The sequence below is a fragment of the Tasmannia lanceolata genome, unplaced genomic scaffold (genome assembly GCF_043159265.1).
Source record: "Tasmannia lanceolata isolate RefF3 unplaced genomic scaffold, GAP_Taslan_0.1 ptg000004l, whole genome shotgun sequence".
NCBI lineage: Eukaryota > Viridiplantae > Streptophyta > Magnoliopsida > Canellales > Winteraceae > Tasmannia > Tasmannia lanceolata.
In genome coordinates this window covers 7,485,447-7,500,565 of record NW_027518681.1, presented here as the reverse complement: position 1 = coordinate 7,500,565, position 15,119 = coordinate 7,485,447, and the positions used below count along the sequence as shown (strand labels likewise).

General features: G+C 44.0%; 3 protein-coding genes across 3 annotated transcripts; all 3 read right to left on the bottom strand.

Annotated features, from left to right (window-relative positions):
* Nucleotides 1–2,596: 2,596 nt before the first annotated feature.
* On the bottom strand, nt 2,597–5,753 carry LOC143875615 (uncharacterized). Its single transcript, XM_077377227.1, has 4 exons — nt 4,334–5,753; nt 3,917–4,206; nt 3,518–3,817; nt 2,597–3,166 (listed from the first exon to the last, which is right to left on the bottom strand). The coding sequence occupies exons 1-4, from the start codon at nt 5,751–5,753 to the stop codon at nt 2,597–2,599; spliced, it is 2,580 nt and encodes an 859-aa protein (XP_077233342.1).
* A 75-nt stretch (nt 5,754–5,828) lies between these two features.
* On the bottom strand, nt 5,829–6,586 carry LOC143875614 (uncharacterized). Its single transcript, XM_077377226.1, has 2 exons — nt 6,496–6,586; nt 5,829–6,376 (listed from the first exon to the last, which is right to left on the bottom strand). The coding sequence occupies exons 1-2, from the start codon at nt 6,584–6,586 to the stop codon at nt 5,829–5,831; spliced, it is 639 nt and encodes a 212-aa protein (XP_077233341.1).
* A 3,810-nt stretch (nt 6,587–10,396) lies between these two features.
* Nucleotides 10,397–13,096, bottom strand: LOC143875973 (receptor-like protein EIX1). The gene has a single exon (XM_077377549.1). It carries the CDS (start codon nt 13,094–13,096, stop codon nt 10,397–10,399), a length of 2,700 nt encoding a protein of 899 aa, XP_077233664.1.
* Between the last annotated feature and the right edge of the window lie 2,023 nt (nt 13,097–15,119).

The following is a 15,119-nucleotide window of genomic DNA, read 5'->3' as shown; positions in this document are numbered from 1 at the left end:
TTTAGTTTACACAATGCCTTGCACAACTTGGAAAATTAATCTTGCCTCTTATGGCCTACAAACCTGTGTGACTGCTCCATAAATATCACCTTCTAAATTTCATCATATATGAACATATTTTTCAGATCAATCTGCCGGAAATTTATTTCCTTGCTCATTGTGAGAACAAATACCACTTGTACAGAAGTGATCTATGCAACTTAACTGAATGTAATGTTGTAGTCAATTTCATATTGCTGAGAAAATTTGTGTGCTGCCAAATGTGCCTTATAGTGGTCAGTAAGCAGCATCGTGTATTGTAAGCTAAATTACTTGACCATCACCAAAACTGAGATCACATTTAAGTTCTGTTTGTTAGTTTGTGGAGTCACCTAGAGCTTCTCATTGGGAAGCTGTAGTATATGTCATGAGATATCTCAAGAGAGAGCTCCCTGGCCTACTTGTTGCCTAAGGCTAATGGACATTTATAGGCTCACCTTACTCAAAATTGCGTTCAAGTAAGGTTAAATTAACACAATACTCCAAAGGAGAGACCTCTTCTTAAGTGCAATTGCTCCAGACTGGTTAAAACGCCGATAGACTCTGGAATCTCCAGTTGAAAGGGAGGAACCCAACCAGTGCTGACCTTCAAATTCAAACAATTTTAATGAGTCCATAGAAGCTTTCACCTTCTTGGAGTACAAAAGTGAATTTCTGAAAGATTTAATCAGCTTTCCTCATTTGTCCCAACTCAGGGGCATTATCAGTTCTGGGATTTTCCTGAAAGATTCTGAAGACCAGGTCATTTGGAAAGCATCTCCTGATGGGAAGTTCTCCCTCAAATCGGCTTGGGATCAAATTAGAACTCGGTATCTTCGGCCGGCTTGGGTCAAGACTATTTGGGCCAACGGGCACATCCCGCGACATAGTCTCATTGCTTGGCAGGCTCTTCATAATCGGCTCTGCACTAGGAATAGGCTTTGGTTCCTCGGTTCTAATAGGGAGGTCAACTGCTTACTGTGTCATGTTGGAGTGGACTGTGGAGTATGTTGATCATCTCTTTTTCTAATGCTCTTTCTCGGCCTGGATTTGGAAATCTATCCTTTGGAGGTGTGGTCTTAGGAGAAAGCCTCAAAAATCGGTTTTAGATGAAGAAAACTGGATTTGTAACAAAATCAGAGATAATGGTCAGGTGTCGACTATTATAGGAGTTGGATTCTGTTCTGCTATCTATATGATTTGGGAAGAAAGGAATAAACGATTTCATGGGTATCAGCCTCGGCATAACCAACAAATCCTTCTTTCTATCTTCTTCATTATCACTTTGAGGCTCTCTTTTCTCCAGCTTGAAGATCCCAGGACCCAAAGAAATATAAAAGTCGCTGGATTTTTTGGTTTGGGGTGTTTCCAAGCTAGTAAAGATGTTCAGTATTGTTCTTGGGATAAGCTCCCCATTCAGTTTTTCAAGCTGAATATCGATGCGGCCATCCATGGTGATACTGCTGGGTTGGGTCGGATTATTCATGACTTGTTGAGTAAGGATGTTGCTGCTTTTTCTGTCAGGTTACCTGCTAGGTTACCTGCTGAGGCAATACATGTACCGGAAATGAAGGCTTATCCTTCTGGGGGCTAAACTTGCAGCGGAGAAGGGTCTCACTTATATTTTGCTTGACTCTGATTCTCTAACTTCTGTGAATGTTATCAATGAAGTTTGGACCTGTCCCTGGAAAGCCATCCCGGTTCTTGCTGATATTCGGGATGCTCTTTTCTATCTGAATAATTGGAAGTTATCCCATGTGTGGAGGGAAGCTAACGCTGCTGCTTATTTTCTCTCTAAACCCACCTGTTGCATTGAGGGAGTGGATATCCCCGTGGTTGACCTCCCTATAGATTTGCTGGGCATCATTGTCATTGATTTAATGGGACTATATACCCTCGCTTGTAGCTTTTTTCTTGTCTACTTTGCCTATTTTGGGTGTGTGGGTTGTAAGTGGGAGCTTGTTCCCTTTTTGTTGGCTTTTGAGCCCCCCTATATGTAATCTTTTTTCATATCTATATATCTGGTAGGGGTCCTGCCTAACCCCATCTTACCCACCAAAAAAAAGAAGTGAATTTCTGATAAGCCCCCATGATATAAGTTTTATGCTATGTCCAATTCCACAAGCTGAGAAAGCTGTCTTAATGTACTTGGCACTAACCCTTTGAAATGTTTCTGATGAAGATACAACTGCTGCAAAGTTCCCAAATTTCCCAGACATAGGAATCAATCCTTGAAGCAAGTTAATTGAGAGATAAAAAATACTTTGATTTGTAAGCTAACCTACAAACTCAGGCAAATACCCATGTAACTGAGTAGAGAGACAAGTTAGAAAACAATGGAGCATATTGATCACTTCTACCCAGGTCTCCGCTGCTTGGGGGAGGTCAACGTTACTCATGTTAAGTTTTTTTTTTTTGAAGAGGGCAACAAAGAATATATATATATATATATATATATATATATATATATATATATATATATATATATATATATATATATATATATATATAGATGTAGAAGCAGAACCGAGATGGTCCTGAAGGAACAAAGAGAATAGAAAGATAGCAATACAATAAGTCAAGGAGGAAGATAGTCGAAGCACTCAAACTCGGCCCGAAAAACTCCTTGCTTTGCCAGGGAGTCGGCATCCGCGTTAGCTGATCTCCGGACATGGCGATAAACTATGGAGGAGCCCTTAGATCTATCCTCTATCTCCTCGAAGAGAGGCACAATTCGCCATGGAGGAGAAGCGGCGCCCGAAAGCCAGCGAATAACATTTAAGGAATCCCCTTCGACTATGATTCTGTCGCACTCCAGGCGAGGCATGGAGAGAAGCCCACTGTGAACCGCTCTAACCTCAGCCTCATTCGAGTCTGCCAATCCAATAGGCCCCGAGTAGGCCCAGAGGACTTCACCTTTGTGATTTCTACATAACCCCCCCACTCCTGCCGCTCCTGGGTTGTCGATAGAGGAGCCGTCAAAGTTAAGCTTCAGGGACCCCGGCGAAGGAGGAGACCAGGAGGGCCGGGTTTTCACTTTGGTAACCGATTCCATACAGATGATTGACCATCCTTCCCAGTGGTCAAAAGCAGAAACAAACCGAAAAGGAGGAAGTGTACGGGCCCAGGAGATGACCGCAGCTATCACCTGTATATAAATCCTATATGGAGAACTAGCCCTCCCTTTGAAGACACGCGCATTCCTCTCTTTCCACAAGAACCACCATGAGGCTAAGAGACACATCTTCCACAGAATTCTGCCTTTCTTTTTCCAAGGAGCTCATTCCCAACTCTGAATAAATTCAGCCATAGTATTGGACGGGACCCAACTGATTCCAAACCGAGAAAAGATTAGACCCCAAATATATCGAGCAACCTTACAGTGTATAAAGAGGTGGTCTATGGATTCTCCTGCGGATAAACATAGAGGGCAGTGATCCACCAGCTACATTCCTCTCTTCCTCAAGAAATCCATAGTTTGAATTCGGCCCCAGCTTACCGACCACCCAAAGAAAGTGACTCTCGGAGGGCAAGAGTGGCGCCAAGCCGATGAGGACGCATGCTCCGCTACAGGAGGCATCAATTGGTGATAAAAAGATTTGACGGAGAATATCCCCGACGGATTCCAAATCCAAATTCGACGATCGACGCCCGAAGACTTGATGAAGCAAGAGTCCAATAAGGAGAGGAGGGCTCTGTAAGAGCTTAATTCCCTAACAAAGAAGGCTCTGCGAAACTTAGGAGCCCAGGCCACTTTCCCTTGTTCCCGATCAAAACATTCCAATACCCAAGCCTCTTTCTGAGCTGAAACGATAAATAAGTCAGGGAACATAACTCGAAGGGGATCAGCCGAACACCAAGGGTCCTGCCAAAATCAAATCCGATCCCCCCTATATACTCTGAATCGAACTCCAGGAGCAAATAAAGACTTCAACTGCAAGATGTCCCTCCAAACCGTGAGCCCTTTGTTTTTGAGCTTATCAACTGATTCCCAATGCCCATGAGATGAACCATACTTACTAGCAATGACCCGGGCCCACAAAGATGAGTGTTCTTCGCCATATCTCCACAACCACTTGCCCATAAGGGCCTGATTAAAACTCTGAACCCTCCTGATACCCAAGCCACCATTTTTAGTAGGCGAGCAGACCAAACTCCATTTAAGGAGGGAGATCCCCTCGGAAGACCCTGAACCGCCCCACAGAAAACGTCTCTGAATTTGCTCGATGTGCTTAGCCACAGGCGGGGCAGTGAAAAAGGGATAGGAAATAAATCGGCATATTGGAGAGAACGGCCTTTAGAAGCACCAATCTACCTCCTTTGGAAACCAACCGGCGTTTCCAGGTGGCCAACCGACGCTCGATCCTTTGAATAATAGGAGCCCAGAGAGTGTGTTTCGGACGACCCACTCCGAGAGGAAGACCCAAATAGGTTGCTGGAAAGCCATCTAGACCACACCCCATAATTCCGGCGAAAGAGGATGCATCGCTCTCAGAAACATTAATCGCGTACAACCGAGATTTGGCGAAATTGGATCGTTGTCTCGAGACCATCTCATAACAACGAAGCATGGCCTTAAGATTGAGAAGCTGGGATATGACCGGAGAACAGAACAGAAGAGTGTCATCCGCAAATTGAAGAAGCGAGACTTCCACTTTGCTAGCTCCAATAAGGAACCCTTTATAGAGCCCCATAACACTACCTTTTTTCAGCAGACTGCACAGGGATTCGGCCACGATCAGGAAAAGAAAAGGAGATAGAGGGTCTCCCTGCCGCAAGCCTCTAGATGATTTGAAAAATTCTTTTGCGGATCCGTTGATGAGAACAGAAAACCAAGCTGATGATAAGCAATTCCGAATCCACCCTCTCCATCTACCCCCAAAGCCCATACGACCCATGAGAAAATCTACGGCGGCCCAATCCACTCGGTCATATGCTTTCTCCATATCAAGCTTGCATAAGATGCCGCCTTCTCCCTTCCTCCGGTAATAGTCAATGGCTTCATTGGTTGTTAAGGAACAATCAAGAATTTGGCGATTGCTTAGAAAAGCGCTTTGACTTACCGAAATAATAGATGGAAGAACCACTTTGATATGGTCCGCCAGGACCTTTGCGAGTACTTTGTAGAGGCTGCCCACCAAGCTAATCTGGCGAAAATCTGATACTTTTGATGCTCCTTCAATTTTTGGAATGAGGACTAGAAAAGTTGCACCCGTCCCTTTGTCGAGGAGAGCACCCTCAAAAAATTCTTTGAAAAATCGAACAAGGTCCGATTTTACTGTTTCCCAACAAGTCTGAAAGAAAGCCAAGCAGAAACCGTCGGGACCAAGGGCTTTATCTTTTGCAAGAGAGAACAGAGCGGTTCGGATTTCCTCCTCAGAGAAGGGGGCTTCCAATCCGGCAGAGGCTTCCAGGCTTAAACTTGCAAAACAAAGGTCTTGGGGGATCGGGCGCAAAATCCCATCAGCGGAGTATAAAGATCTGTAAAATGCAATAATTTCTTCTATAATCCTCTCCCGGTCAGATACAACCTCCCCCTCCACTTCTAAGGATTCAATTCTGTTCCGACGTCTGCGAGCACTGGCAATGGCATGGAAGAAGGCTGTGTTTTTATGTCCCTCCAACAACCACTTGACTCGAGATCTTTGCCGCCAAGAGATTTTTTCAAGCATCAACAACTCTTTATGTTCTTGTATTAATCTTCCTTGTTGCTCAAAATCCTCCGCCGATGCCATACCACTATCGGCCAATGAATGTATCTCCGACAATCTGTCCTCAAGAATCCGCTTCCTGCCGTGGGCAACTGCTTTCTACTCCTTATCCCACTCTTTTAATTTCCTTTTAATGAACCTCAATTTTTTGCCAATTACGACATCACCGGGACCCTCGAAAACACATTCAGACCACCATCTGACTAACAGAGCCTCCAATAGGGGATTTTCCAGCCAAGCTAACTCAATTCGGAAGGGTGGGGAGCCCCAGGACTCCATTTTAGGAGACAAAAGGATAGGGCAGTGGTCGGAGACAGAATGGGGTAAAGCCTGCTGATAAACTTCGGAGAGAGCTGCCAACCAGTCACCCGATAGAAGAAATCGGTCAAGCCGACTCCGGTTCGAACCTCTTGCCCACGTGAAAGATGAGCCGCCCAAAGGTAAATCTGCTAGCTCATTGATGGCGAGAAAATCAGCAAAAGATCTCATGCCCGCAGTAATTCGCTGGCTCCCGAGGCGATCCCTTGATCCTAGGACTTCGTTGAAATCCCCCCCGATACACCACGGAGCGGAGCATAGGCCGCACATCTGATTTAATTCTTCCCAAAAACAGCACTTCTCGGATGGGGACAAAGGACCATAGACACCTGAGAAGAACCAGACTGAACTATCATGACATTTTCGGAAGGCTACTGAGAGAGAGAGAAGACTCCTCGCCAAACATCCGAACTGGCCCACAAGACTGAATCCCACGCCACCAAGATACCCCCTGAAGCTCCGTTGGATGCTAAGAACGCAAAATTCCAATCAGAGTTGAACCCCATGCTTCTCATATCTATGTTACTGATTTGCTCCATCTTAGTTTCCTGAAGACAAACAACCTCCGGGCGCCGATGTTTAACTAGTGCTTTGATTTGAATTCTTTTCTCCCGAGAGCCCAAGCCATTTATATTCCAGGATAAAATCTTCATCAATAACTGTAGTTCGATAAGTTCCTCCCCTCCCTGAAACCAATCTTTCTTCCTTTTTTCTTTCGTTTGAGACCATTGCTATGCGAGCCAGAGTCATAATTGATATCCGATTGAAGCCGCATCAATTCTCTCTCCGTGCGTTTCAGATTTGCTTCGGATATGGATGCTGGAGATGACACTCCAGCGACCTCCCGCAATTCGGCTGCCTTGATGCTAGCTCTGTATTCCTCAGCGGGACCCGAAAATACTAGGCCCAAATGGGAACTGATATGCACGGTATGATCCACCATCAAATCAATCACCTGGTGGATAGAAACTGGACCAGAGGCATCCCGTGTAGGGACAAAATAGAGTGCTGGGGCACAAGACAGTGACTGGATGTTCGCCTTGCTACACCATCGCAGTGAACTACGATGGGAGAATCTTCCAAGCGAGACCTTAACGAGCGAGCGAAAGGGCCACCCCCTAATTTCACCAGAGAATAAATACTTCATACCTCCCCAGCCACTATAGTCAAAGAGCACCGTCCTTTGCCCCACCTAGCACTGAAGGGGAAAACGGTCCTCTCGAGAGTAAAGGATGCACCGACTGTTGGAGCTTGGCAGACTATGCCCCCTCTCCTCCACAGAGTTAGGATAGGATCGATTGATGCCCACAGTATGGGAGTCGGAAAGGAGACTCAGAGGACTAGAGCTCAATAAAGCGGGGGAAGAGGAAGCGTCTTGAGTGGAATTGGGAGAAAAAAGCTTCAGAATAAAATCAAACGCTGAGAAAGAAGGAGAATGATACGCGGGCCCAACGTCTTTGTCAACCCAACATAGATATTCATACCCCAGACAGTTTTGATGAGGCCCAAAGGCCCATACCCCCTCCGTGGTCCCAAGGCCCACCAGTGGAGAAGCCCAAATATCCGCTGCACCAACTACTCTTTCATCAAATTCCTTTTGACCCGAAGCGGGCACGTGGCTGACACCCACTCGAGGATGGCCCCTGGGATACGGAGAAGTTAAGGCTGAAATAATGTCTGCATAGCTGTTGACCTTAGAGTACGGAGTTTCTGAGGTTGAGGATTCCTGAAGAGGTTGATCGACACTGTGCCACCTGTATGATTGAGTGGGACCCACTGTTTGAAATTCAAAATTTGCGCCAGATGAAATGCTATTAACCGGTCTCGCTTGCTGCACCCGGGAAGCGGAGTGAGAAGGAATCGTCAACTCCACCAACCCAAGGACCCCGATAGGTATCTCCGGCACAGAAGGAAAATATGAGACTTCATTGATGGCATTGAATGTAACCTGGACATCATTTATGGACTCTGAGACTTCATTGATGGCATCCTGGATTGCATTAATGGGATGGTTATCTTCTCCAGCTGCCCATACCCCTCCCTTAGCCTTATTTAAAGGATTACCCAACGCCTCTTCCTCAACCAGCGGCCCATCTGGAGAAAGAGAGGAGAGTTTTGCAGAGTTCTGGTCTCCTTCATCGAGTTCCCGGGAGGCTAGAATCCAGCGAATTGTGCCATCGATAGAGCTCTGGATGGAGAGTTCCCTTCCTGGACGACCTTCAGATATGATCTGCATCCTACCCACTTCATACCCGAAACCCGCGTAACACGACTCATCCACCTTCACCACCTGGCCTATTTTCCTCCCTATACGCCGAAAATTATCAGCACACCATGCTTCAGGCGGAACGCCTTCGATTTTCCACCAGGAAGGCTTCCCCACCTTAGGATATTTTGTATCCCATTTTTGCAGGTCTTCCATCGGAGAATGGGATGGAGAGCACCAGTCTCTGATTAATTGCGATCGATTAGCGCCCGCAGTGATGGAAATTTGAATTTCAAGAAGAGCAATTTTATACACCACTACTTCAGTCCCTTGATTGCCATTTCGGATGAGCCAGGCCTCCAACGCATCCAGATCTCCATCCCACCCCTCCTTCATCTTCCCCCATAATCCTAAGTCTGCATTACTAATAGACTTAAGGGGGACTACTTCAAGGTTGAAAGCTACCCCTTCCGAAGTTGCAGGAAGCGACGGCTCCATTCTAACATTCTCTGCTGGAGGCTCCTTTGATTGAGGAAGAAGCCGACGCCTCACCACCTGTTCCACTCTCTGTTGTTGGTGCCCTGGAAAATTGAAATCCGAACTGGACCAGACTTTGTGACACTTCCAGCAGCTCACCCTCCTTCTAAAATTCCTGAAAGCACATCGGTGGCATCTCCAATCTCTCAATTCTCTACCCTGCCTTTTGTGGAATACACTCTCCAGACGTCTGCCCTTCTTGGTTCGGACTGGTATCCAAGCCGCCTCTTCAGTTCGGTGATTCCACTTGCTCGGCTCATCTGCCGGCTCCGATCGAAACTGCTGTCCTCCGTCGGTAGGAACGCCCGAAAGGGCTGGTTCGGGATTGATCCGCCGGACTCCAAGAGGGGTTAAATTCGCCCCACTGGCCCAACTAGGGCGAAATCCCACCCCACAGCTGACCCCGCCGGATTCCATAAAATTCCCAAAGCCTCCTCCCCGCTGCAAAATGTGTCTCCCACCAAACCGTGTGAATCCCCCGGATTCTGAGTTGGATACCCACGAGGAAACCGAGATGGAGGAGGATACCGAAGCAGAGGGATCTGAAGAAGAAGAGGTAGGCGATACGGTTGAGGAGTCCGATGAGGCCGACGTCTACAACGAAGAGACCTCCGCGTCGGAAACCTCTATATCTGGATCGGAGAGGGATGAGTTTGAGGCGGTAATGGAAAGATACAGATGGGGAGATGGATCGACGGCGGCTACTACAACACCGATGCCTCCAAACTCGGAATCGCTCCGGATCGCGTATCAATCGCCCAAAGATCGCCAAAGGAGAGCTTTACCCCCGGCGAGTCCCGTGTTGTTCATTGATGGAACCTCAGCTCTCTAAAGAAGAGAGCTGAGAAAGCTATTCGAGACTATACACCTTCAAGATTGGCTACCCATCAACAGAAAGTTCGGCACTAGTGTGCCTCTGAAAGTATTCCTACTGAGGTTCAAGTAAGTGAGATGTTGTAAATTAATGCGAGATGGATTAAGCTCACCACACAAACTCCCTTTGGAGCAAAGATTTTTGAGCCTATTCATAGGGTCACTAAGGCCATTCTTAATATAAGGACTATGAAGTCCGCTCCCTCCCTCCTTCCGGCAATGACCATTGAATGTTGAATATTTCAGTCAGGAAAACAATTTCCACCAATAGAAGGGGAAACCTCTTCTATTAGGAAACTGGATAGATTTTCAAAATTCGAAAGGAGGGCTCCAAGGTGTTTTCCAAGGAAAATCAAGGTATTTCTTTTTCCATTAAGAACTTTCTCACATGGGCTTTGTCTCTCATGTGCATGGTTGTAAACTCATTGATCTAGCAATCTTTATGACTTGCATGTTTTTCAAAGACTCAAAACATTATCCAAGCATATTGATAATTTTCCTATTAACTGATTTTTTAAAAGACAAAATGGTCTCTGTATAGTAACCAAGATCAATCCCTGTATCTACTATGCATACATAAAAACAAACAAACCAGCAAAGAAACAAAAACTACATGAAAAAACCATACATATACAATCAACCATGTTGTATAGTAGCCATCAGTACAATTACAAATTACAACTATGCGTATAGGAAAGAGAAAGAACAACCCATCCCAAAAATCTAACTCCCTTTAGTTTCTGCACTTCCCAATGCCATCAATTTTGTCCATGATCTCATCCAGTAGACATAAGCAGGCATCACCCCATGACTTTTTGACTAAGAAAATAATACAGAGAACCAATATCCCACATAAAAACCCAAAACAAAAGCTAGTAGCAATCCAAATATTCTGTGTGTCACCTTCAATAACACCATGGTCGACAATTTTTTTTCCTGGACAAGAAATTGGAAGCGGATATCCACAAAGGAGCGGATTACCACTGTAAATGGAAAGGTCAGTAAGCGTCTGCAACTGATTTCCTGAAGGAATTTTCCCAGAAAGATTGTTATTGGACAGATTCAATGCCGTCAAAAAATTCAAGGCTGTAATGCTTAGTGGTATTTCACCAGAAAGATGATTATTCGAAACATCCAATGATTCCAACATACCCAAATTACCAATGTCTTCTGGTATAATTCCTGTAAAATGGTTCCCTGAGAGGTTTAAGAGTAACAAGCCTGAGAGCTTTGTTAGCGAATTTGGTATCTCCCCTGATAAATTATTGCCTGAAATGTCCATAGCTGTTACAAGTGCAAGAGTACTTCCACAATAAAGAAGGGGCATCCCTTTCATTATCATCAAGAGTGTCTCTTCGTAGTAGGCCAGCTCACCACCGACATCCAAGTGATGTCCGAGGTCTCGATCTGTTTTTTGAACCTCAACCATGGCTGTGAAGTTGCAGAAACTTGGAGGAATGGGTCCTGATAAGCAATTGTTTGCGAGGTCTAGGACTTGAAGAGAAGGTAAATATGCTAGTTGTGGAGGAATTGTTCCATTAAATTCATTTGATCGTAGGCGCAGAATCAGAAGAGATGATAACCTTTCTCCGACCCAGGTCGGGATGTTCCCAGATAATTTATTCTCACCGAGATCAAGCAACATCAGATTAGCACAGTGTAGCAAAGGAGGGAATTCTCCTGATAAGCTGTTGTTGTTCAAGTGGATTGACGTGGGACGGGTTAAACGGCCAATAGACTTTGGAATCTCTCCAGATAAATAGTTGCTTTCTAAATAAAGAGCTTCCATATGACAACAATTACCCAAGCTTTCAGGGATGTTACCCACTAATTGATTTCTCGCAAGGTCTAGAAGTTTCAAATGCTGTAACTTCCCCATAGACACTGGTATGCAACCGTTGAAGCGGTTATCTGAAAGAGATAAAACTTGTAACAATGTCTGTTTCCCTATACTATTTGGAATTGGGCCAGAGAAAAGATTGTTGGAGAGATCCAATAAACGAAAATTATTCAATGACGGGAATGGAAATAGACCCTCCAACAAGTTTGAGCTCAAATCAACCATAGCCCTGTACCTAAATCTCAACGATTTTGGGAGTTGCCCATAAATTCGATTAAGGGGGAGTTTTAGCCTATGAAGACCCGGTGTAATTTCTGCAAACCAGCCAGGTATGGTATCTGAGATGCTTGTATTACCAAGGTCCAAATACTTGAGTCTCTTTTGATGTCTAAGCCAAGCAGGAAAACTAGGCCCCAAGATTGTACTGGCCAGACTAAGGGAATCCAGTTGAAATGGTGGATTCCAATCAGATTCCACCTTCAAAGTAAAGTAATTCTTGTAAGTGTTCAACTTCTTTAACCTTCTTAGATTAGACAAGTGAATTTCAGACAAGTCCCCATGAAAGAAGTTGCTTGCAATGTTAATTTCCACAAGCCGAGAAAGCTGTCCTAAAGAACTTGGCAGCAGCCCATCAAATTGATTCTGATAGAGATAAAGTATCTGCAAATAACTCAAATTTCCTACCGATAAAGGAATCGATCCCCGAAGCAAGTTAATTGAGAGGTCAAGAAAACTCAGATTTCTAAGGTGGCCTATACCCTCAGGCAAATACCCATGAAAGTGATTATCATGAAGCCCGAGGTATCCAAGTCCAGTGGCATTGAACAACCAGTTGGGTATTGGAGAACTGAAGTTATTAATGCTAATGTCAAGGTACACAAGAGATGTCAAATTAAAAGATGGAAGAGAGGAAGGGATTCTGTTGAGGGAGCAATTGACGAGAGACAAGTTGGAAAGAGAGGGGAGCATATTGATCACTTCTACCCAAGTGTCCCCTGCTTGGGAGAGGTCGATGAAACCCAAGTTGAGATGTTCCAAGGAAGAGAGATGAGAAAGCCATTTGAGACTATCCACCTTCAAGACTGGCTTTCCTTCAGGAGATAGTATGGATTGAAGGTTGAGAAAATTCAAGTTTGAGAGGTTTCCAAGCTGCCAAGGGATGGTGCCAATGAATCCAGATCTATCTAAATTGAGGTACCTTAAGCTCTTCATAGAACCTATGAATTCTGGCACATTAGTGCCTCCAAAGTCATTCAAACTGAGGTCCAAGTAGGTGAGATACTGTAAATTAATCAAAGAAGAACTCAGCTTACCACTCAAGAACCCCTTATTGTTGTAGTAAGGATTTCGGAGATAAAGTTCGATAACATGCATCTTCTCGTTACAGTACACCCCACTCCAATTGCAACAATTTCCATCAACCCATGAAGAGAGCCTATTCATAGGGTCTTTAAGGCCATTCTTGAACTCTATAAGAGCTTGTTTCTCTGTTTCTACACAGCCCATGACAGAACCTCCATGGTAGAGATTGAATTTGATAAACAGGATCCCAAACACAACCAGAGATGGAAGGGAGCTTCTATGAATCTCCATATCACATGCAAGACAAACTCATAACCAAATATAGCGGCAGAGATAAATGAAGCTCATTATTAGTAAGTGTAAAACAAATGTGTAGTTGTTTACAAGGAGAACCAAACGAGCATAACTATGCTTTATTGGCGTCTAGATATATAGTGCATATGCCCTTGATTTCAACGAGGGTACTAAGACAAAAGAAAGATATCTACAATGGAGCTTGCATAATAATTTCCTTGAAAGTGTCCAAAATTTTACAGGACTGTTTGATATTTACTGGATATCTTTGTGCTCCACTATGCCTTCCCTTTTCCGGACGTACTACAAATTGTGAGTTACAATCAAACAATTATGATCATCATCAAGTCATAATAGGTTTTGGGACACTGCTGTTTTACGATAGTCCAGATAAAGGGTCCAACATGGATCATGGCTTTGCATTGTTCTGGGAAAAATTCGAACTGGGTACCCTTTTTTTAACAGTTATTAAGGGTTTTTTACCAATAGATTCATAACTTGAAAAGTATAATGCTGCCAGTCACCCAAACTGTAAAAGTTCATCACCACTTTTTGTGTACATACAAGGAATGCAAAAGGATTTTAGACAATTTTTTTTTTTTTTCTCAAAAAGAGTTAGAATGTGATTTACATATTAGGGCTTTTTTCACGTCGATAGAAATCCTTAGATAAGCTGCACTTTGGATTGGCTATCCTGCTTGGATAAGTTTTTCTTGGAATTATTTTGTACACTGCTCATCAACTTTGTTATGGTGATATTTTTATCCAAGAATAAAGGTAGAACGGAAGAGAGAACAGCAAGTCTATCAATTATAAAGTAAATCACATCATAAGCAAATTCCCTTTCCCACAAGATAGATTAAGGGCCTCTTTGGACACCATTAAGTTATTTGCATATGATCCTACGAGGAATGCTAAACTGAAGGGCGCCCATGCAAAAACCAGCCTGCAAGGGCACCCCATTGGATCCATCTCGTCAAGTGTATTTATTATTCCATTGCACCCCTTGCCTGATTTGCATAATACGAAAAAAAACTAGAAGTTGGTTTGCTTATATTGTAAGCCGAATCTTGCCTTGCCTCACCCAAATCCCATTTTCATGATAATCATGGGATCATCTCGTTTTTGCATTGTTGAATTCAGCATCTTATTTTGTGTTTACTTTCACGAACAAAACTTTTTTTGGTTAACCGGGATCGTTTTAGAGTTTGCCCCATCAACAATGGTCGAGTATCCCTCTCCTGCGACTTCACAGTCGAACTCCCTAGCCTGTTTGGTTGTACATTTTCGAGGAATTCACTAGTAGTTTACTTAGTAAAGTTGGGTGTCATGTTAAGTTTGGTTGCAAAAAGAAACCAAAATCTCAGAAGATTACTTACCCACTACTCTACCTATTAGTCCCTTGCCTGTTGAGGTGGCACCCTTCAACTCTACTACTAAAAAGCCTTTTAAAAGGTAGTGTTTTCATAGTGGATTTATGTTTCTTTTCTCACTCTACAAGGAGATTACTAATCTCCCATTGACAACCAAACACACTACCACTACTCCACCAGGACCCCACTACCAGTTGACTACTTACCAACTACTGTACTAGGACAGTCCCACTATCATTTGACTACTTACCAACTACTCTAATAGGACAGTGGTGGTGCATCCAAAAAGGACCCAAAGTTTACCAGAATTTTCAAGGGCTTTTGGGGTGCCACATAAGCGATATCCATTGTTTGGTTGCCATTTCAAAAGAGAAATCCCGGGTAAACTTCAAGGATGTTAGGGGACTGCCAGATGATGTGGCATCCATGCCTCATCCCCGAAACATTCTTCAAAATCGGAGATAACATGCTCGTAAAATGTAGGGATATGTTCTCCCTCTCCAGGCAAGCTTCAATCCTTCACCATTGTTTATCCCCCTTTAATGCCGGGAAAACCAGGCCGAAGGAAGAAGAAGAAAGAAATCAAGAAGGACAAAATAGGATGTAAAGGGTATTTTACATTTTGTTTTTAAGGGGACAAGATACAA